This window comes from Herpailurus yagouaroundi, unplaced genomic scaffold, assembly GCF_014898765.1.
Source record: "Herpailurus yagouaroundi ecotype Mexico unplaced genomic scaffold, PumYag 139, whole genome shotgun sequence".
In the NCBI taxonomy this organism is placed as follows: Eukaryota; Metazoa; Chordata; class Mammalia; order Carnivora; family Felidae; genus Herpailurus; species Herpailurus yagouaroundi.
The window spans coordinates 4,519,174-4,541,104 of record NW_024412394.1 but is presented as its reverse complement, the minus strand read 5'-3'; the positions used below and the strand labels follow the sequence as shown (position 1 = coordinate 4,541,104).

The 21,931-nt window shown below is 54.8% G+C and overlaps 1 protein-coding gene across 4 annotated transcripts in view; it reads left to right on the top strand.

Moving 5' to 3' along the window:
* The first annotated feature begins 786 nt into the window (after window positions 1-786).
* Window positions 787-21,931, top strand: part of MDGA1 (MAM domain containing glycosylphosphatidylinositol anchor 1) — a 60,612-nt gene continuing 39,467 nt past the window's right edge. Inside the window, exon 1 of one of the 4 annotated variants that reach the window (XM_040473385.1) lies at window positions 787-1,040. In XM_040473385.1, coding sequence (XP_040329319.1) covers window positions 974-1,040 — 67 coding nt within the window. In that variant the 5' untranslated portion in view covers window positions 787-973. The remainder of the gene's footprint in view (window positions 1,041-21,931) is intronic. The other 3 variants (XM_040473386.1, XM_040473387.1, XM_040473388.1) reach the window with 3 other exon arrangements.

Sequence of the window (21,931 nt, the reverse complement as noted above, 5' to 3'; positions counted from 1 at the left end):
CCCGCTGGCCGAGGCCGCCGGGCGGGGGCGGGGACGACCAACTTGGGGCGCGGCGCAGCCCCACTCTCCGGAGAGCATCGAGACCGGGAGCGCCACGGCCGCGGCCAGACGGCGGGAGCGAAGCGCGACGAGCGGAGGCGGCGAGCGGCGCCCGCGCCGCAGCCCCGGCCTCGCCGAGAGCGCGAATATTTTTCAAACGACTCAAACTTTCCTCCTTTCCCCGCTTTCCCGGTTCTCTCTTGGCTGGAATTGCTCTCCTGATTCCCGCGGGGCGCCGGGGCGCGATTCCTCCCCGGGGCTCCTCGGTGGCTCGGGTAACTTCGCGGACCTGGGGACCCGTGGATCTCGCCCCTTGGCCGAGCCCAGCCAGCGCTTCTCCCCCGCTCAGGAGGGCCGGGGCCGGGGCTCCTTCGCCTTTGGGAGGGCGCCCAATCCGGCTCCCTTGGGTCGGGCTACTGAGACCCCAGGACCCGCCGCAGGACTGGAGACAGCGGATTAACCCGAGCGAAGCCCGGGCCTTCCAGCCCCCACTCCGCGGAGGGGCGTCCCCTGGGCGGGGAAAAAGACAAGTTTGTCAGTCGTCGGTGGCCTGTTGGATCGAAGAGCCCCTGCCGCCGCAGAGGGGTCCCTGGCGCCCAGCACACGGAGCAGACAGCCCTGGGGACCCGGGGCAGGTCGGCGGCCGGGCTCCTCGGGCCGGGGCGCTGGCTGCTGCGCCGGGCGCGCCAAGGCACCCGGGGCCGGGCCAGCGCCCCCTGCGTCCCCACGCGGGCAGCGGCCCCGCCGGAGGAGAAACCCGGGTCGCCGCCGCAGCCACCGCCGCCTCCTCAGCCTCCCGGTCTCCGTCCCCGCCCCCTCTGTCGCCTCTCGGGGAAAGGGGGGACGCAGGGGGCTTCGCGGGGCCCCGGCGGATGCGCCCCCCGCCACCTCTCGGGCTGCGCCGCCTCGCGGGGATGAAGCACCGGCCGTGAAGATGGAGGTGACCTGCCTTCTACTTCTGGCGCTGATCCCCTTCCACTGCCGGGGACAAGGAGTCTACGGTAAGATCCCGCGTCCCGCTCCACGCTGGCTTAGCACCGCGCGGAAACTTTGCAAGAGGCGCAAAGTGCGCGCTGCCGGGGTTTGGTGGGGACCCCGGCTCGGACTCTGGAGTGGATGCCCGGGTCCCCGCCCTTTTCAGGGCGCGAGGAGATCGAGCTCGCCGTTTCAGAGCACGGAGACGGGTCGTAGGGTCTGGCGTGAAGCCGGGGATGCCAGGGGGAGGCACACACTTCCTCAAACCTTGCCGGGGGCCGGAGTGACTCGAAACCCTTGAGAGCACCCGGTGGGCTCGGGAGATCCCGACTGACCCCAAACCCGAGCCTGGGGCAGCGACTTGCACAGAAACCTGGTCCTACCCTGGCTCGGCCTCCGGAGTGCAAGCCGAGCGATGCACGATCCGGAGTTGCGCGCGGCTTGTGGGTGAGCCGGCTGCCAGCACCGCGGCGGGGCGGCGGGCTCGCCTTCCCCGCTCTCGCTGCGGCTTCGCTTCTTTTACTCGCTTCTTGGCTGCCAGAGCGGATGCCAGCATCCCCTGGATTGGGCACCCAAAACCCCGGCATCCGTTTTCGGGTCTAGCCTGAGCCAGTTCTCCCCATCCCCGGTTCCCAGCTACAAAAACCCCAGCCCCACCTTCTTTCTCCCTGAGCGCATACACGGACGCATTCAGCCACCGTCCCCAGGAAACGCAAACACGGCACGCACCCATCGGGCTACGTGTTCAAACTCTGCCTCCTGCCACGCAGCTTTGCTCCTGCGTCCCTACGCTTCGCTTTCCGGCGCTAAGGGGACTCTGGCTGGTTACCCCTTCTCCTGTCTCTCCCGTGGGTGTTCCTGGGGAGAGGTCCTGAGAGCAGGCATCAATGTCCAGGATCACCCCAGGGCTCACCACTCTCAGGGACCCTCAGTGCCCTGACCTTACAGTCTCAGGGCCTAGTGGCCCTTACTCTGCCTTCTGACTGCAGGATGGTCTGCACAGATCACTTTTTAATATTGTATAGGTGGGGTGGGAGGGTTCCCCGTCCCTCTATCCTGAGTCCAGGGCCTAATTATTCATCTTTAGATCAGGGGAGAGTTTGACCTGTTCTGTTGGTGTGGAGGCAGAGACATTGTCCCCCCAGCCGCCAGCCTGGGGCGCAGATGTTAAATGCTTCCTTCTGGGGGTGGCTGGCGTTGCCTCCTGGTACCTCGCGAGAGGCAGGGGTGTCCTGAGGGGTGTCTGGGAGGTGACATGCTCCTGGCTCTACACCGCTAGCTGGCTTGGGCATAATTCCCTGGGGAGGCCGGCCCAGGCATCTGGCCAAACTCTGCTCTTAATTAGTTTGTGTGTCTCTTACTGCCTGGCCCTTTACATAGGCCAGAAGAGGAAAAAAGAAGGAAGAATGTAGCAGGGACCTAGAGAGGCTGGGTTGTGGGGAGGAGGCCACTGAGCTAGCCCCAGAGGCCTCCCCGGGGGCAGAGGAAGACACCAGAGGTCTGGGGTGTGTGTGGGGGGGGGGGTTCTTTTTCTTCGTTGTCCCCAAGGTTTTCTTGTCGCTTCACTGCCTCCTTAAGAGGTGGCCTAAGATGGATGTCACTGAGGTCTTTACCTCCTCACCACACCCCAGGGGCTCTGAGGGTGACAGAGAACCCTCACTGTTCCCTACTGTCCTCTACTCTGCCCCTCCCCCCTAAGTGTCCTTGGGCAGATCTGGCGAACTGTCTCCTGGTCATCCCTCTCCTTGGTCCCCTCCAGCTCTTCCAGACTTCTCCAGGGCTGCACAGGGAAGCCCCTCGGAGCCTAGCCTGGAAACCCCAGCAATAAGGGCAGGGTTGGGGTCGGGTGGGGGCTATGGAAGTGGTGTCTGTAGACCCTGATTTCAGAGTCCTAGGGGACCAGGATTTAGCCATTGGCTTATCTGCCTCTCATTTTCTGTATTTTCTCCTCCCTCATGTGCCTGGATCTCACTTTTTGTTGCTCTCCACTTAGAGCAAACCAAGGTGCGCTGGGTGTGCTGGGGCCAACCCCAGGGCTCTAGGGTGAGAGTCTTTGCATCTTCCCTTTGAGGTGTTGGCTCCAGGGCAGGCTGGCGCCTCAGGGAAATTGCAGAGTGAAGCATTTTTATTGGGATAGATGGGGGAAGAGGTTAAGATCTAGTATGAGAAGGAGGATGGCAAGAGGCTGCTGAGTTCTTTGTGATGCTAGAAGCTTTGGCCAGAGACAGCAGAAGGGGGAACTATGGTACTACCGTAGCTCTTCTGCCCACCCCCCCACCCTGGTTTCCCTCTCTGCCTAAAGCAGACGAAGCAGCGTGAGAAAGAGTAGAGTGTAGGGGTGAGAGATGGCCACTTGTGTCCATCATTGTATCCTGGCATCCAACATGGTGCCGGGCACACAGCAGGAGCTTGGCAAATGTTTGCTGCAGGAATGAAGGGCCATGGTTGCGGGTGGCGGGGCGTGGGGGGAGGTTGAGGAAATGCTTTTTGAAATTCTTTCTCCCCAAGAAGTCTGTCTAGGATGTTTTCCAGCAGGGTAGTGGGGCACACTCTGAGGGTCTCTGCTTTAGGGAGAGTCACAGAGTCCTAGACTGGCAGCTGTAGGAGACCTCAGGGAGGAGGAGAGAGAAGAGGCTGAAAGCCCAGTGCTGCCTTGGCAGTGAGGAGAGGCCGGTTTTAGTCAAGGCACAAAAGAAAACAGTGTGTCCTGGGGAGGGAACCCGGCCCCTTCCCCTCTGCCTAGCCCTGCGTGGCTGAGGGAGGGGTAGATTAACATGGAAGCTGAATCGAGAGGGCAGAAGAGCAGGAGGGCAAAGCCGGCAGGATCTATCTAGCTTGGGCTGTGGGTCTCTGTTGAGGCTGGTAGGAGGCAAGTGTCCAGAGCCTATTGGCTGCTTCCATCTGAGGGTCCTGTTGCCGGGGTCTGAGGTCTGCTGTCTGCAGCAGGGCTGGGGAGGTGCTCTCAGTCTGGCCGGGTGGTTTCGCTCCTTCTTTGGGACACAGATGCTAAGGCAGCCCAGTGCTGGACCAGATGGTCCATTTGGAGCTGATCCCCTCTTCCCTCCCTGCCTCCCAATCTCCTGGCCCAGTTTGTTGTGCTCCATGGTGGATTCTGCAGTCTGTTTTCTGGCCGGCCAGGGGGGGTGGGCTGGCCCCAGAGGCCTACTCCTGGGCAAAGGCAGGAGCCAGGTGATGGAGGAAGGGCATCCCGTGTGTGGAAAACATCAGAAAACACCCGCTCCTCCATCCTGGCTTCCGCTTCTCCCCATAGCTGCCGGACGCCTGGCCAGGGCAGGTCAGTGGGATTCCACTCCCTTACAAAAACACAGCAAACCTCTGGATTATTTAATATGCAGGAGTAGGAATTGACATTATCCTTAAGACAGGTTGTTTGCAACTTACTGGTGGAAGTCAAAATATTTCACCAAAGGTGTCATCAGAAACTACTATCCTATGCTAATTTTTGTGGGAACATGAAGACAGATGTTGAATAATTTGACAAGAGCAACATAGCTTACAGAATTATCACCAAGTCAGGTTTTTTTCCCCCTCCTCTGAGGGGTGCAGAGAAAGAATGTCAGGAAGTGTGTCTCCCAGTGCCATCTTCTGGGTGTTGATCCTGGCTGTGGGCACTCTTGGGATTTCTCCCTAGAGTTTCTACCACAAGTCTTGAGTCTGGCTGTCCAGATCTAACCCTGCCCCTGGAGAAGGCATGCCATCAGAAAACTGGTCCCCTAGGGCTAATGGAAGGCTCTGGGGGTTTCTAAATGTCCTCAAGAAGGTTCCAGCCTCTGTTCCTTCTTCCTTCCCAGTTATGGAAACTGCATGAGAGAGAGACGGAGCCTTGTGCCCACAAGTCAGGCTGGTTTCTTTGCCTTGCCAGCATTGTCTTCCCACCCCCCTCCGCCTTTCCCTGCTGAAGTTGATGTTGGCCCCTGAGCCAGCCTGAGGACTCCCCAGGTCCAGTAGCGAGCCTGGAGAGCCCCACTTAGGGTCAAGATCTGCATGGTGCCCCATCCTACACTGCAGGCAGGGAATTGGTGTTTCATGGGTGGTGGTGGGGCCCTGGTGAGGGGGTGGTTAGAGAGGATTTTATTAGCCAGGAAAGCACCCTTGAGGGAGTGTGCTGGGGACATGCCAGGGGCCCACTTGTAATTGGCCAGGCTTGGCTGTGAGTTGCTGGGGCCGGGCGGCAAAGCTTCCTTTAGAGCCTGGTATTAGCTCTGCTTTGCTAGAACAGGGAGGAACGGGGTGGGGGGGGGTGGGGGGCGGCGGCTGTTGGCAGGGGGAGTGCTCTGGAGGGAGAATGGAAGGAGCTAATCACAGCCGCCAAGGCCCGGCAAATGAATGATGCAGGAAATCAATACCTGGGGGCGGGGGTGGAAATCCGGGCAGTGGTAGCAGCCCCAGCGTCTCTAGCTGCCCAGGAGGCACGGGTGGGCCTGGGAGTAGTGAGACAGGCTGAAGTGTGAAGGACCCCTCTCTGCCACCTCCTCCCTTCCTCCTTCCTCATCACTTCTCTGCCTTTCTTCTCCCCCACTCTTGTCTTCCATCTCCATGTTGGGTCAGGCAGTGCTGCACCCCACAAAGGCAAGGGGCCTGGGAGAGAGGACCTTGGGCCTCTCAGTCCTGGCAGGACATTGCCCTGCCCCCTACCTGCCCCTGGACACCTGAGCCTGACCAGGCCCCAGGTGCAGGGAGCGTGCGTAGCTGCCCAAGGACTGTACCTGATGCTGCTGGCACTGCCACTCCAGATGTGGCCAGCAGGGGGAGGGCTTGGCCACCACATTGCCTTTTCTGGGCTCCCTGGGCCTCAAGACTCCCGGTGGGATGAGTTATTCCAGTTCCTCAGCCCGGGGTCTATAGGAGCTCCTTAAGGCCTTCTGATGCTCCAGGCCACCTCCACCTCCCACATACCCAACTCCCTGTCCCAGGGCATTTGCCTGTAGCCAAAGCCACACTTGCTGCGCCCCATGCCGCAAGAGAGCTCGGCAGTAGGACTCAGCTCTGTGGGATCCTGCCCAGGTGGGGCAGTGTGCAGAGCTGGGACTGTATCCATCACAGCGCTGCCTCTTTGTGAACCTGGGGTGTGGCCCCTGTTCTTCATCTTCCTCCCCTTCTCAGAACACTCTGCTTTGCAGGCACGCAATCTGCCCATGGCAGGAACTAGGTATTAAGGGACCCTACTGCATTTGAATGCCGATACAGGAGTCGAGACCAATGCTTAATAGCAGAGGAATCTTTTTTAAACAATGGAATTGCTACCCCCACCCCCCACCCCCCCAGTCAATGAGTAACACGTGCTCTTTGCAAAACAATCAGAGAATACAAAAAATTATAAGGAAGAAAGTAAAGCTCACTTGATATCCCACCCTGCATTTGGTGATGGTTCTTTCAGGTGTCCCTTTATGCAAAGAAGAATGACTCTTTTCGAGAGAATCATTGGTTATTACAACAATCCCTCATAGGGAGTAAGTGTCATGTGCCTTTACCCAGTGCTCGTATGCCTCTGATTCCCGTAAGGTTCTGAGAGGTTAGCATAGCATGTCCTATTGTCCGCATTTAAGAGAAGAGGAGACAGACACTTAAGTGACCTGCTCAAGGTTACACAGCTGGTAAGAAGTGGCCACGAGGCTCCATCGCTGGGGACCTTCTGATTTGGAGGTAGGAAAGATGGGGTTTCCTCCCTCAAGGAGAAGGGGAGAGGAGTTACACGCAAGATGGTTCCTGAAGATCTTGGTAAATGCCATGTGGCAAGGGCAGATAAAGGACTGAGGGAATTCAAAGGGTTAGGAAGTTACTTCCAAGGTCTTGTGAAGGGGGCGTTTCAACTGGCTCGATGAATAGAAGTAAGGGCGGAGGAGAACATCACAGATGGAGGGCTCACTGTGGCAAAGGCATGGAGGGTAAAGAACCTGGTCTGTGCAGGGAGTAATGAGTTGTTCCGTCGGGCTGGAACATCGGTTGAAAAAGAATGGGCACTTAGCGTTGGCACAGCAAAGGAACAATCATAACAATGGCTAATGTTTACTGCCTGGGCTGAGATCACAAACGTGCACTCACTACAAACATGCGGTCACTACAACCCTTGGAGTGAGTCATTTTCAGCCCATTTTACCAAAAAAGTAAACTGAGGGCTCAGAAAGATGAAGTCACCTGTCCAAGTGCTGGAGCTGGGCTCAAACCCATATCGGATTATGGAGCCTGTGTTTGGGTGTAGGAGGCTGGAATTCTGGGTCTGGGAGAAGCTGTCAGGAAGGTCCTGAGCAGAGAAATGGGTTGACGTCAGCCATATTTCAGGCTGCTGTGCAGCTGTGTGTTTTGAAGAGGGTATATGTGGTCAGGAGGAGGGAGACTGGTTGGGAGGTTCCGCGGTTGTCTGGGGAATTCATAGGGAGAACTCCATCCAGGGTGGTGGCTGTGAGAATGGCAGGAGGTTTCAGGTACAAGAACCACAGGGAGTAAAGGCTCTGTATGGAACACGAGATATCTGGCGAGAGAAATAAGCTCTTACTCTCTTAGAGTTTGCATTCACGCTGAGGGGAGACAGACAGTAAACAGTAAACAAGTATAAAATGCATCCTATGGTGATGGGTTCGATGAAAAAGGGGAGAGGAGCTAAAGGGACAAGGAGGGGTAGACTGTGGTTCAAGTTCACCTACAGTGGCTGGGAGGCTTCCTTGTATAGGTGCCACCAGAACAGAGAGCTGAAGATGTGGAGGGAGGAAGCCCAGTGGATATCTGCAGGAAGTATATTCCAGGCAGGAGATTAACCAGTGCAAAGGCCCTGGAGTAGGAGCCTGCCTGGCCTGTTTGGCAACAACGAGGAGTCCAGTATGGCTGGAGCAAAGTGAGCGATGCGGGGGGGCCGGGGGGTGGAGGTGGCGCGAGAGAGTTAGTGGGGCCTGGTTGTTTGCAGTCTTGAAGGCTATGTAAGGATGTTGGCTTGTATTCTGAGAGGCGTGGGGGAGCCATGGGAGGCTTTTGAGCAAGAGAGAGACATGAGTTGACACCTTTTTAATAGAATCCCTCTAGCTGCCATGTGGAGAATAGACTGTAGGGGGTTGGGCGTGGGGGAAGGGATCCGGTTAGAGATTGTCGGAAAACGCAAGAAATGAGACTGTACAATCATTAGGGTCCAAAAGGGCTTCAGGAAGAGCACAGGCAAGAGCTGGGGCTGAAAATGGCTCTGAGGTTTGGCACACAACGGCAGAGCAAAGGCCACAGGAGTCAGGCAGGTTTAGGGCAACGGCGTGACGTAGTTAAGAGCTTGGAATTCGGGGTAAGAAACCAGGGCCGAACCCCAGCTCTGCCCGGCACCAGCCACCAGAGCCTGGAAGGTTACATCAGCTTTCTCAGGCATGGCTTTTCCGCTTGTCGGAATGTTTACTGCCGACAGTTGTAAACTGCGGTGGGTAGTCGAGCCCACCGCACGGGTTTGTGATAAGCACGCCATGAGACCGTGCTGGGGAGCCCTGGGCACTGTGCTCGGCACTCAGCCAGGCCTCAACACATCGCTTTATTCTAATGACGACGCCTGTGCAGTTTTGAACTTTGTGGGATTGTGGTGTGGGATGTGTGGGAGCCCTGGTGGTGGGGTAAGTGGACACGAGTGTTCATGCTCAGGAGAGAGAGCATTCTGAAAGAGGCAGATTTGCACACGTGGATTTATGTGCACAGAACAATGTGGGTTGAAATCATGAGTGGACTGAAATTGCCAGGGAAGAGAGAGTAGAGTGAGGGGCACTGGGCTGAGACCAGCACCCTGGGGGTGGAAGGAGTGAGAGGAGACAGAGTAGAAGGCATCAGGGGGGAAGAAGGAGACCTAAGAGGGGACAGGGATCAGAAAGCCAGGAGAAGGGCCGGGGTCTGTGGGAGGAAGGGCCATCTAAGGTGGAGGAGGAGACAGAGTAAGGGCCATCTGGGGACTAGGACGTTGGCAGAGAGGCAGCAGGGCTCCTCGAGATCCTCTGGGGACTTGGGGAAACCTCAGATGCTGATTCAGTGGGTCTGGGGCTAGGCTGAGATTCTTCATTTGTAACGAACTCCTCGGGGTGATGCCCATGCTGCTGGTCCAGTCGCTCTTTGGATAGCAAGGGCAACCAGGAAGGAGGTTAGGCTCAAGCGGCAGACTTGGGATGGAGGGCCAAGTAGGTGGCTTGCTGCCTGTGAGGGGCTGTGGCCCAGTAGCCTCACCTCCGAGCCTCAGTTTCCCCATCTGGAAGGCCGGTTTAGGCATGCCCGCCTCTTAGGATTCCAGAGAAGCCCGACAGTGATAATGCTTTGCAAGCTCTCAGGCGAACTCTGGGGACTCTGTTTCGCGAGAATAGAGGGGGTGGCAGGCAGATGGTAGGGAGCCCCGGGTGTGGGTGGCCTGTTGAAGCAGGAGGTGCGGGCTGCGCTTTTGAGAAACGTGGCGGGCCAGGGAGGGCCTGAACGGCAATTCCTGCTCCCCTTGCCTGGCCTTCCGCCTGTGGGAAGCTGGGCTGCAGGGGTGGGCGATCTGGGTCAGTGGGTGGTGGCCTGGGCAGGCACGAGGACGCTGCTTGGCCAGCTTTGGAGATTCCACCCCGCGCTCTTCTGGGTTCCTTTCCAGTCCAAGAAACTCTGCTGAAATAGACTTTGATTATCTGGAGGGCTGGAAGCTGCGTGGAGAAGTGGTTCTCAACCCCAGGGGCATGGCAGAACCACCTGGAGAGCTTTTTCAACGACAGATGCCCGGCTCCACCCCAGACCTCCTGAATCAGAAACTCTGCAGGTGGCATCAAGGCAGCTGTGGTTGTAAGAGCTCTCCATTCGATTCTCGGGCACAGCTGGTGTAGACAGTGCATCCGAATGAGTCAGGCCCAAACAGATGTCTTCTTCCCCTGGGCTTTCTGAGGGCATTTCTGGGTTTTCTAGGTCACCGCCCAAGCTTTGTTTCAGCCAAGCTCTGGACCCTGGGGTTTTTAAAAAAAAACAAAAAAAACCCTATGCTTATTATTCTGTAAATTAGGAGCAGGGAGGCTTTCTAGTTTAAGAGTTCTAACTGGCAAGTGCAGGTCATGATCTTTGGGAGACTGGCCCCTCCCTCTGCTTCTGACCACGGGATTTCCAGTCCCAAACCTAGAGAGCCTGAAAGAAACTGCCCCAGAAATGCTGTTTTCATTGATTTTCAGTAGGTAAATTCTGTTACCATGTTGAAACGTTGCCCTTTTGTTTATTCTTTTCTCTTTTTGGTTTAGAGAAAAATGAAAATTTCAGAGCTGGACCACATCACAGCAATTCAGTGTAAACCAAGCAAATATTTAATGAATATCTATCTGCCGAGTGTCTGGAAGGGTAGTGGGTGCTGTGGCTGCAGGGGTGAAGGGCACCTGCCCCCGGGGAGCTCACAGTGGAACAGGAGAGTGCAGTCCTTTCCAAAGCCCTCATTTTGGAGAAGCTTGAGTGATTTGCCCAAGGCTGTAGGGTTAGCAGGTAGTGGAGTAAGGATTTGTACTCAAACCTGCCCAGTGCAAAGTCTAGGGTCTGCCTGCTGCCCCACATGTGAGGTTCCTGAAGGAAGTATCTGGCCATTTTTTGTTCCCCAGCCTGTGTTGTGGAGGATGGGTTGGCTGAGGACCCTCAGTCTTATATCAGATAGACATCACATTCTGTTGCTAGAAACAAAGACTTGACTGCAGAGCCGCCAACAAATTAAAGCTGATTTTCTTAAGTCGAGAGGTAGACTATCCATGACTGCTATGGTGACTTCCTGGTCAATGGAGATCCATTCTCTTTCCATCTTATTGCTCTGCTCTCTTTACAATGGTGCTTCTCAAACTCTGCCACGTGTTAGAATTACCAGGTTGGGTGCTTAAAAATCCTGATGCCTAGGTCATACCTCATACCAGTTAAATCAGAACGTGTGGGAGTAGGAACCAGGCATCAGTGTGTGTGTGTGTGTGTGCGCGCATGCGCGCGCGCACACACACACACACACACACACACACACACACACACACACATATGTTCAGCATAATGAACTCCAGCCTTAGAGCATTTTGCTTCAAAGTCGCCAAAGGGCTGCTGGGGCTCAGCCATCATGACACATTCCAGGCAGGAGGAAAGGAGGAACATTTAAAAGGGTGGACCTGCCAGCTGAGTCAGCTTCTATTAAAGAGCTTTTCCAGAAGCCCCCTCCCAATGACTTCTGCTTGCATCCCATTGGCTATTCTTAGCTGCAAGGGACGCTGAGACATGTAGTCTTTTAGATGGGCACATTGTCACCTAGGAAAATATCAGGTTACGTTAGAAAGAAGTGGAGAATGGGTATTGGGTAGGTAATGAGTAGTCTTTACCACAAATCCCTACCTTGGGGCCAGTTGGCATTTCTTGAAATGAGAGAGGATTTAGATGGATGTCAGCGCTGCTCTCACCCCTCCCTGCTGGCCTAGCTCAGGGGCTTTGGCTGCTCTGAGGATGCCCAGAAGAGACATAGGGAGGAGAGACATAGGGAGGAGACTTGCTTAGGGTCACCCAGACATTCATGAGGGGTCTAGTTTCCCATCTGCCAGTGCTCCTTTTTTTTTTTTTAAGTTTATTTATTTATTTTGAGAGAGAGAGAGAGAGAGTGCACACACAAGCAAAGGAGGGGCAGACAGAGAGAGAGGGAAAGAGAGAGAATCCCAAGCAGGCTCCGAGCTGTCAGTGCAAAGCCTGACGCGGGGCTTGAACTCATGAACGGTGAGATTATGCCCTGAGCCGAAATCAAGTGTCAGATGCCTAAGTGACGGAGCCACCCGGGTGCCCTGTATCTTCCAGTGCTCTTGTTCCTTCCTCCCCGCCCCGGCACCATTCACACTTGCCTGAGGTTGTTCATTTCTGCTGGCCGATACCCCTTTCCACTAGCAGGTAGCTCTTTTTGCTCACAGCCACCAGGAGGGCGCTGTGGATTTTTAGACCAGAAACTGAAGGTCCATACCAGAAGCCAGGGACTGGAGAGTACTGTAGAGGTGATGATCTAGCTCATTTTCTCCCTCTCAGGCTCACACCCATCTGAGACCAGGCTACTCCATTTGCTGTTTGCTCAGTGTCTCTGGTCCTTGTTGCTGGAAACTTCTCATTGTCTGACCCTATTTCCACTCACCTTAACATAATCTCTTATCAGAAAGATTCGGGAGCTGAGGCCTTTGAGCTGAACTTGAACATCTCTTTGGCCCGGAGACTTTCCCTATGTGATTCTTAAGGAACTCTTAATGAAGGCACTTTTTCCTATGTCTGAGAGGGACATCAGGAGGGTAGAGGTAGGGAGCTGGGTTCTGGTGGCCCCATCTACCTGTGTTTGGTTCTGGCATTTCAGTAAAGTGCAGAGGGACCTTGGGGGAGGTCACTTTAACTTCCAGTAAAGTACGTAAGTCCACAAGGCAAGCTGGAGGTGGCAAGGCCTGGCTTTACTCTCCTTTCTGGAATAAGGCCACAGAGTAGACAGAGGAAAGGCCATGAGATGGGGTCTCAAGGTGTGGCAAGGCGTGAGCTCATCTGCCAGGCAGTTGCCTTAAGTAGTGACCCAGAAGCAGATCTTCGAGATTCAGTGCAAGAAGAAACAGACCAGTGAAGGTAAGTGGCTTGCCAAGGTCACACAGCAATTAGGTGTCAAAGCTGAAGTTAAAAGCCATGTCAGGGGACTCTACAGCTGCATCTTTCTCATTCTCCAGTATCACCTCGTAGGTTCAAGGAGAAGCCAGGACATGTCTACATGGTATTTACAAACTTTTTTGTGTTCACACCTTTATAATTCTCCCCTCACCCCTGTGAAGGCTATGTCTCATTCCCAGGCCTCATTGCATCTGGACTGTAGGATCTGGGGTTCATTCTGGGTCCAGGGCTCCTGCTTAGATGTTAGAAGTCCTTAATGGAAATGTCAGGGAGGCCCCCCCTTGTGGGTAGAGGAAGCAGTTGGCTTGGCAATGTGAACTGGAGTTTGCTGCCAGTCCCCACCAGGCCCAACATCTCTGTCACACTGCCTGAGTCTCACCTTAGAGTTATTGACAAGTTAGCCAGCAGAAGCATGGTCTATGTTACCAGAACGTTGTTCTGGGAGTACCTGGCAGCCCTCAAGCCTTTCTCCAGTGGCCCAGGTTGGTTGATCAGATGAGTTGGATCTTGAAGTGTTGGTATTCATGCAAGGAAGTTTCCAAGGAAGTCATGGGTGGAGGTAGGGAAGCATGGTAGGTTATGTGATGTCGGTGGGTGTGATTGTTAAGCAGTATGGGGGTCCTGGGTTGTGGCCATGTGAGAGATTTAATAGTGGACACCATGATGATCAGGATTGGCTTGGGCTCAGTTTGGGCTCCCCAGAAGCAGATGCCGAGATAAGGAGCCAAGTGAGGTAGTTTATTTGGCAGGTGAGCTTGGAAAACTCTGGTAGGGAAATGGAGATGTAAGACAGGGAAGCACAGGGAACCAAAAAAAGGTGCACCGTCAAGCCAGTCACTACTGTGTCCCTTTGGGGACCTCTGGGACACCATGTAAAACACTCTCCCACCATGGTGAAGGAGCCGGGGCATGTATACACCAACTCCTATCTGTGTTGGTTGAAGGCTGCTCCTGGGGGTATTAATTTCCTGGTACTTCTAGCCCAGTAGGCATGGAATGTAAGCTCTAGTGGCCAGAGATGGCCTCAGGCAGAGAGAAGCAGGTTCTGGCCAGTGTGCAATGAGGTGGTCAGGGGAGAGGATGTGGTGCAGAGAGGGGAGGCACCAACAGCTGTACGACATCCTGCCTAAGCCATCGGTCTTGCTTTTTCCGATCCAGCCTGTTTGGCTGAGCTCTTTGTTCTTAGGTCTTGTCTTCTAGATGCATGTATAAGCCCTGACTCCGGGATAAAAACTCTCCCTTGCGGCCGTCAGACCTGTGAGCTGCTCATTTACTTCCTAGGATTTTGTGACCAGAACCCCAGCACATCGATTTCCCCAAAACCTTCCTGATAGAGTCCAGGCTCTCCCTGATGGATTGAAGGGGGCCTTACACTTGGGGAGGGCAGGGTTGGGGGATCACTGAGGACAAACTCAGAGTCTACAGGTCTTTTGGGCATTGCCACAAGAGGCATGATCTTTAGCTACCCACCTGCTGAATTCAAAACTAAGAAAGAGGTGGGGACAGTCTCTGAGACTAGCTCTCCGCAGGCAGAATTCTGTGTGGGTGAAAAAGTAGATTGCTTTCTGTCCACCTCCTTCTCCAGGAACCAAACCTCCTCCCGTGGGCAGACTAGCCTGTACCCCTGAACATCCCTGGGCCTAATGGGTCCAGATCAGAGCACCTCCATCCTGTTGTGAATTTTTGTGTCTCTTCACTACCCACCTGAGATTAACTAATTAGTCAGATATTTACTGAGCACCTCCTATGTGTCAGACACTGTTCTCAGCTCTGAGGATACGGCAGAGAGCAAGACAAAGAGAAGATCCAGAATCACAGGCTTGTAGAGTCAGAGCCAGGAGGGATCTTAGGGCAAATCTGATCATTTGTCGGGAGAGAAACCTGAGGTCGAGAAGGAGCAAGAGAAGCCTTCATGCCACAGAGCAAATAGGGAGCCCAGCCTGGAATCATGGAAGGTCAAAGATAATGGGCTAAGAGGTCACCTTTCCCTAACTGCTCAGTTTTTAGAGGCAGATACCAGTGGCCAGAGGCAAGAGTCACACCAAGCTAGTGGCATGGGTTTTGCCTGCCAGTGAACACAGCATTCTCTCCTGCATCCCTTCCAAGCCAGACTTGGGCTCTGATGTACTGAAGGGAGCGTGTGTGCGTGTGCGTGCGTGCGCGTGCGTGTGCATGCATTGTGCCTGTGCCTGTGTGGCTTTACATGGGCTAGGGCAGCCAGCAGGAGATCTGAGTGGCTTTCCTGTGATCAAGATATCCCACCTCCTTCTGGGACGTACAGTGAGCTCTCCCCTCCTGCCTCCTCTAGCTCTCCCATACAGCCATGGCCCCTGGCACTGCCCACTGCCAACAGTGACCTCGGGCAATGCTGGGAGGGTTCAGTCCTGCAGGATGCCCTGATGTGCCCGAAGCATCAACATCCCTGACTGCCTCACTCCCTTTTTCTGGAGCTGAAGGAGCAGAGGCTGTGGGGCTGTCCAGGGCAGGGGTGGGATGCGTGCCTCCCAGTCTGCTCCCCCTCATTCTGTTGGAGCTGGGGCAGGTGTAAGGAGTGGCTCTAGAGAGCCAGGCTGAGAGGCAAAAGGGGAGGTAGTTCTGTGTGCTGGTAATCAGTGTGTGTGTGTGTGTGTGTGTGTGTGTGTGTGTGTGTGTGTGTAGGACCATTGGCATGAGATAAACTGCTCCCACTGGGTACCTTGATAGGAGCTAAAATACAGCCCCCCCCGTTCTCTCTACCCTGTGCACGTGCACTTTACGTGTATTTTTTGTGTACCCGTAAATACACCAGGGCATACATGTGCTGAAAGTGATGGTGATGTACAGAAGAGCCTGCGTACAGGGGACCAGATGTGTACATGTGGGGAGACTGCTGACCTCTTTCGGGGGCCTTCTCTGGGTCTACCTTTATCCCACTGCCTCTCCAGGCAGCCCTTGGCTCCCAGGCAGGGGGCAGGAGCGGGCATCCAGCACTCTGGGCCGCCAGCTCAGCGCTTATATCCAGCCTGGGTTATGGCTCACCTCCCCCCACCCCGCTTCTAGGAGACCTGAAGTGGGGGCCAGGGGCAGGCCGAGGCTGGCCTGGAGCTCCTGGCTAATTTTCCCCGGCCTCCATCGATCCAGCAGCTTCTCCTGAGTCTATTAGCAGTCGGCGAGTGAAAATATCCCCCATTGCGAGCCCTGACCTGAGACAGGGAGGAATCCATAGCAATTTGTTCAAACAGAGGAAAGCGTTTCCTTCTGATTTGTATTCCAATTTATTCTAGGCAGGAAGGGGGTCAGGGTGGGAGGGGTGAACCCTGGCTCACTAAGCGCTGGGCCCGGGCCCATCCCCCTCAGCCCCCCATGCCAGCCGGGGTGGCAGCTGGTGCTCCCCATGGTTCCTGGGGTGGGGGCTGAGGAGGGGAGGGTGGGCCCCAGCAGGGGGACGGGAAGAGAGGCCCGCCAGCCTTCCCAGCAGGCTCTGCTTGGCTGGAGAGCTCAGTTGTGGATTTGGTTTTCACAAAATACAAAGCCGCCTGCTCGGAGCCTCTCTCCCGGGCACTGGGGCCTGTGCCAGGCGTGCGCTCACCCGCTGCGCCCGTGCCAGGATGGGGGCTGGGCCGGGCCCATGGACAGTGGCCCCAGCTGGGCTGAGTGGCAGGAGGGTCTATTCTTCTCCTGAAGCCCCCCCCCCCCAGCCGGCCTTGCAGGAACAGAGCCGCTCAGGCTCTGAGGGGAGCTGAGACTTTGGAAAAGCTGCTGTGCAGGGCGGAGAGCCCCTCTTCACGGGAGTCCCAAGTGCATCTTCCTGGCGCAGTGCTCAGGCTTCGAACCTGGTCTGAGCGAACTGGGGCTCACTGCTGTCCTGCCCAGGAAGACTCTTTTGAGCACTTACGATAATGACAGCTCTGACTGACATTCATTAAGTGCCTACAGTTTGCCGGGCACTGGGCTAGTACTATTGACTATCCAGTCCTTGCAGGTGCCAGGCCGCCTCGTGTGCCTCAGTTTCTCCCTCTCCCACATACTTCTGTCACCCCGCCCCCCCCCCATCTCTGCCCAGTCTCTCTCACTTCCTCCTGAGAATCACTTCTCCCTTCCACCTGAGGGTGGGCCTGGTGACAGAGTCTCAGTACTGACGCCTCTGCAGCCCCCTTTTCCAGAGGGACCCCGTGAACAGGCTAGCGCCTTTTCTTCCAGGTAGCTTTCCTTTGGCCCCACCTCACCCTCACCGCCAGGACCCCGGCCTCTGCAGAGGTGGCACCATGGCAACAGGAGACAAGGATTCTGGGAAGGGTCAGCCAAGTGGTCCTACAGCCATCCCCCTCCACTGCTTTCCTTCCTTCTTGGGTCAGTGCCCGCAGGGAGGGGAGTAACCAGAGACGTTCTTCACACCCAGGTGTCAGTGACTCGCAGCTCTGAGGTCAGCTATTGCACATGATTTGCCAGGCTCCATGACACCACCAAGGTCTAATTTCAGAAGCCAGCAACTAAATATACCAAAGCTGATGAATAAGCATCTCTCTCAGGTGGGAGCATGCGGCCTCAAGGAGCAGAGGCTTCTGAAACAGATCTGGGTTCAGGTTCTGCCTCAGCCGCTCCCTGGCTGTGCGATCCCGGGCAGGTTGTGCTCTGTGCCTCATGTACAAGATGGCATTATAATAGCACCTTCCTGAGGGGGCGGTGGTGAAGAGGGAGTGGGAACGCATGGGAAGCCATTCTTTTTTTTTTTTTTTTTTTAATGTGTTTATTTATTTTTGAGAGGACGAGCACGAGCAGGGGAGGGGCAGAGAGAAGGGGAGACACAACCCCAAGCAGGCTTTGTGCCATCAGCGCAGAGCCCGATGCGGGGCTTCAACTCACGACCTGAGCCGAGATCAAGAGCCCGACCCTTAACCGACTGTACCACCCAAGCGCCCCTCGAAAGCCATTCTTTGCCAGTGTCCGGCGCATGGGGAGTACGTGACGGCGACCGTCCAGGGGAGGCCCTGCTAAGTGGGTGCTTCCAGTGCCTGGGCCTGGCTCAGGAAGCTAGTGAGTCACAGAGGCAGCCACCAGGGAAGTGGCATGTGAGGCTCTGTGTACAGGCATGTGACGCATTATCCAGAGAAAGAGGGAGCGAGACGGAGACCCTGTTCCAGGAGAAGGGGTGGAGAATTCCAGCCCTCCTCCCATCTTCCTCTTGGAAGTTTATGGCAACAACGTTCCCTTTCAGCCCCTTTGTAGGTGGGGAGACAGGTGTGTTTTGCACCCAGCCCTTTACTGCACCACTGCCTGTTCCAGACCTCAGTTTCCTCCTAAGAGGCAGCCCCCCCCCCCCCCACCTCCTCAGCCCCTGGGCGCTTCCTAACAGCAATGACTTTTCCGTCTCTGGCTGTGATTGAACTCTGGTCCAATTGGCCTCCCCCATCCCCAAGTTCTTCACTTTTCTCCCCCGACCTACTGGGTTCCAAATCATTTACAAGTTGTTCAGAGGCTCAGCATTATAATCAGATCCTACGGTGCGAGCCACTTACGTGGTTTCTAAAATTTTAGCCAAAAAAAGGAGTGAAACCCTTCAGTGATGGAGAAAAAAACAATAATGAAAATACTTAACAGGGGGGCAGGTATTGCATTTCTTGATTTATAAATGTACTCAATGCTAAAGAAAATATGTTCCCAAACTTTATGCTTCCTGAATTGACTCTTGGAAAAAAGGAAAAGAAGATTGTTCATCCTTTTCAGGGATTTCACATGCTTTCCTTCCCAGGGGTGTTTGCCTTTTGAAAGGGACACAGAAAGAGAATAAATGAGTGACTGTTTAATATGCAAGGTGTCGATGAGTGTTATGAAGAACACAGCAGGGAAAGGGATTGAAAATGGTAAAAGTGGGGGCAGGCATGCTGTTTTAAATGGAGTGGTCAGGGAAGGCTTCTCTCTGTCGAAAGAGCTGTAGGAGGTGAGGGAGAGCGAGTTCTGGAAATCTGGGGAAGAGCAATCTGGCAGCAGGGGCTGCAAGTGCAAAGGCCCTGAGGTAGGAGTGGGCTTGGCCTGCTTTGAAGAACAGCAGAGAGAGCAGTGTGGCCACAACGTGGAGTGTAGTAGAACCTAAGGGAGCAGATGACAAGGTGGCATGGTAGCCTGTTGAGAAGGCATTGGCTTTGACTCCACATGAGATGGAAGTCATGGTAGGGAAGAGGAGAGGAAGCAGAGGAAGGATGGGACCTTAGTGTTGTAAAGGGATCCCTCTGGCTTCTTGCAGAGAACAGACTGAACCGGGCAAGGGAAGAAGGAGAGCAGACCTATCAGGAGGCTGCTATGGTAATTGGGGCAGGAGGTGGTGATGGCTAAACTAGAGTGGTATCTTAGGGGTCAGAGTTAGGATCAGTTTTTTGTTTTCAAATTCATTTTGAGAGAGAGAGACAGTGTGAGTGGGAGAGAGGCAGAGAGAGGGAGAGAGAGAGAGAATCCCAAGCAGGCTCCGAGGCAGGGCTAGAACTCATGGACCAACAGTGCAGAGACTGACACGGGGCTTGAACTCATGAAACCATGAGATCATGACCTGAGCCGAAACCAAGAGTCAGATGCTTAACGGACTGAGCCACCCAGCCGCCCCTTCGAGTTGGGAATCAGTTTTGAAGGTCAAGCTGAGAGGGCTTGCTGATGGATTGGGTGTGGGGTGTAGGAGAAGGAGAGAAGTCAGGGAGGACTGTTTCTCGCTGACAGCAAGGGACAGAGTGTTTTCACTAATGGGGGTGGGGATGAGGAATGGCTCTTCCACCGTGGAGTCCTGGCGGGGGGGAAGTAAGTGGTGTCCTCCTGAGGTCACTGGATGTGGAGAGAGGCGTAAAGTGAATCAGGCCCTTACATCTCTGCTCCCTGATTTTTTTTTTTTAATTTTTTTTTTCAACATTTATTTATTTTTGGGACAGAGAGAGACAGAGCATGAACGGGGGAGGGGCAGAGAGAGAGGGAGACACAGAATCGGAAACAGGCTCCAGGCTCCGAGCCATCCTCTCAGAGCCTGACGCGGGGCTCGAACTCACGGACCGCGAGATCGTGACCTGGCTGAAGTCGGACGCTTAACCGACTGCGCCACCCAGGCGCCCCTCTGCTCCCTGATTTTTAAACCTCAGAGCTAATCTTCCTGCCCCCTCTGAGCTGGGGTGAAGGCCAGCCTGGAGGGGCCGTGAGACATTTGAAGCAGTCAGGTCAGACTGCTGTCTGGCCGTGGTAGGCTCTCCAGAAACACTGTCCTTCCCTCCCCTGCTTTCCCCTCCTGGGGTCTAAGGCCCCACCTGCTCTTAAGCCACAGGATTGATTTTGCTTTCAGGGTTGTTATTGTTATTATTACCCACTTAAACAACTTCATAGGGGAAAAAAAAGGAACCCAATGACCATCAAACATTAACCATTCATTCTAAATTCCCTGCCCATACCTGTCAATACATTTTTACATAGCGGTAAACAGTCGTCTGTTCTGCTTTGTCGGCCGACTTTATCTCCTGCACACGTCGCCTGGTATTGACTGAGACCTCGGACCTGTCACTTTAATAGCTACAGGGCACCCCCTGCATCGATACTCTGGAGCCTGGTGACCATCTCTCTGTGGCGGAGTGTTTGGGCAGGTGCCAATTTCCCCTTCTTCTAAATAGCTCTGCCGTGAATATCCTTATGTGAATTACTTTTTCCTTTTAAATTATGTCCTTGGGGCCTGTTCCCCAAAGTGAGATTGCCTAATAGGTCATAGGATAGGAACAGTTTTATGGTTCTCATTTTGCACCGCCGGGTCGTGCGACAAAGAGTTTGAGCCAGCTTTGCACACAGCCCAGCCACAAAGGATTTGATCCTCCTAATTTATTTTCACTGGCTTAATAGGTGCATTATGGCTTGTTTCTTAACTTCCAATTTTCACTTCCTGAAGCCACGTTTGGGTCTTTGAGCACCCAGTAAGACCTGATCTGTGCAGAACTTCCTAGTTTACATGGAGCTTGCTGATATGTCACCTCAGTTAATAAGGCGCTGTGAGTGTAATATTATTGGCTTCTGTTTCGTATGGCAGAATGGGAGTTTAGTCAAGTTAAGTGCTGTAGCAAAACCTCCAAACAGTTCTTGCGGGTTTGTTATATAGGATTCCCACCCACCTGTCCCCATCCCATTCCTTCTGTGGGCCCAGGATCCGCAGGTACCCATTTCAGCCCAAATTCAGTGCCCTAGCCCTGTTGTCTCCCATCGGCTCCCACAGCCAGCGTGGGCCAGGCCCCAACCAGTGCCCTGCGCTGCCAGGTTGGGTCTCAGCTCCGTGGGGCTTAGAGGAGGCCTCTGCATTTGGGGGTCAGGTGTGGCTTTGGGGGTCCTTCAGCAAAGCCATAACTCTTTCCATTGCCTGGCCTAGGACTGGCCCAAGCTCTGTGTTCTGGGTTGGGGGCCTAGACCTGGCAGCGTGTCTCTGGTCCCACCCAGGATGTGCCCCGGGCCCAGTGTTGTACCTAACGCAGGTGCACTGGAGCCTCGGTGCCCCTAGGGACAGGGCCACTCAGGGGGCTGTTGGGCTCTACATTGGAAGCTGTAACTCTCAGACCAGGGGCTTCTCATGGCAGACACACCTGAGCTGTGAGTTTGGTTTTATTTTGCTCCCTTCTAGCTATAATTCTTGAGTGTCTACTAGGCAGCATGCACTGTGCTTGGCGGATGGCATTCTTACCGTATTTCACACTCACGATAGAGAGCGTGCTTATGCCCATTTTATAGTCAGGAGACTGAGGCTCTAGACAAGAGGGTTAACGATTTGCCCCAGGCCACACAGCAATTACTGCAATGGCCTGGACAAGAACCCCATGCCCAGGGCTGTGTCTACTCCAGTAGGTTTGGATCCTTCCATGGGTTTGGGTCAATAGGTGTGGGGGCTTGGTCATATCCAGTGTCCGGTCTCCTGCCAAGGTGGGGAGCCAAGTGAGCGACAGTGATGGGGTCCCCAGGACTGGCAGAGCTTGGCAGGGCTGGGTAGCTGGGACTCAAGCAGGAGAATTAACACGAGTGACCCCGTGTCCCTGGGCCACACATCCCTGGGCCCGGCAGCTGAGGTCCTGGGTTCTGGAAGCCATTCTCTGCCCTGATGGGTGGCAGACTCTCTCTCCCACCGTCGTCCTGTATGTTCTCTTGGGGAGATCTTTCCTTCCCATGATTACCTCCGTTAGCCCACCTTGCTGTTCTTATCTCTTGAGATCAGGGCTCTTGGCATTCTCCCTAAAGTAGACCTCTTCATCCAGTTTTACATTTTCTTTTCGCAGGCCCTTTGAGCAGGTTCCCGAAGAGTCTCGGGCTATATCATCAAATGGAA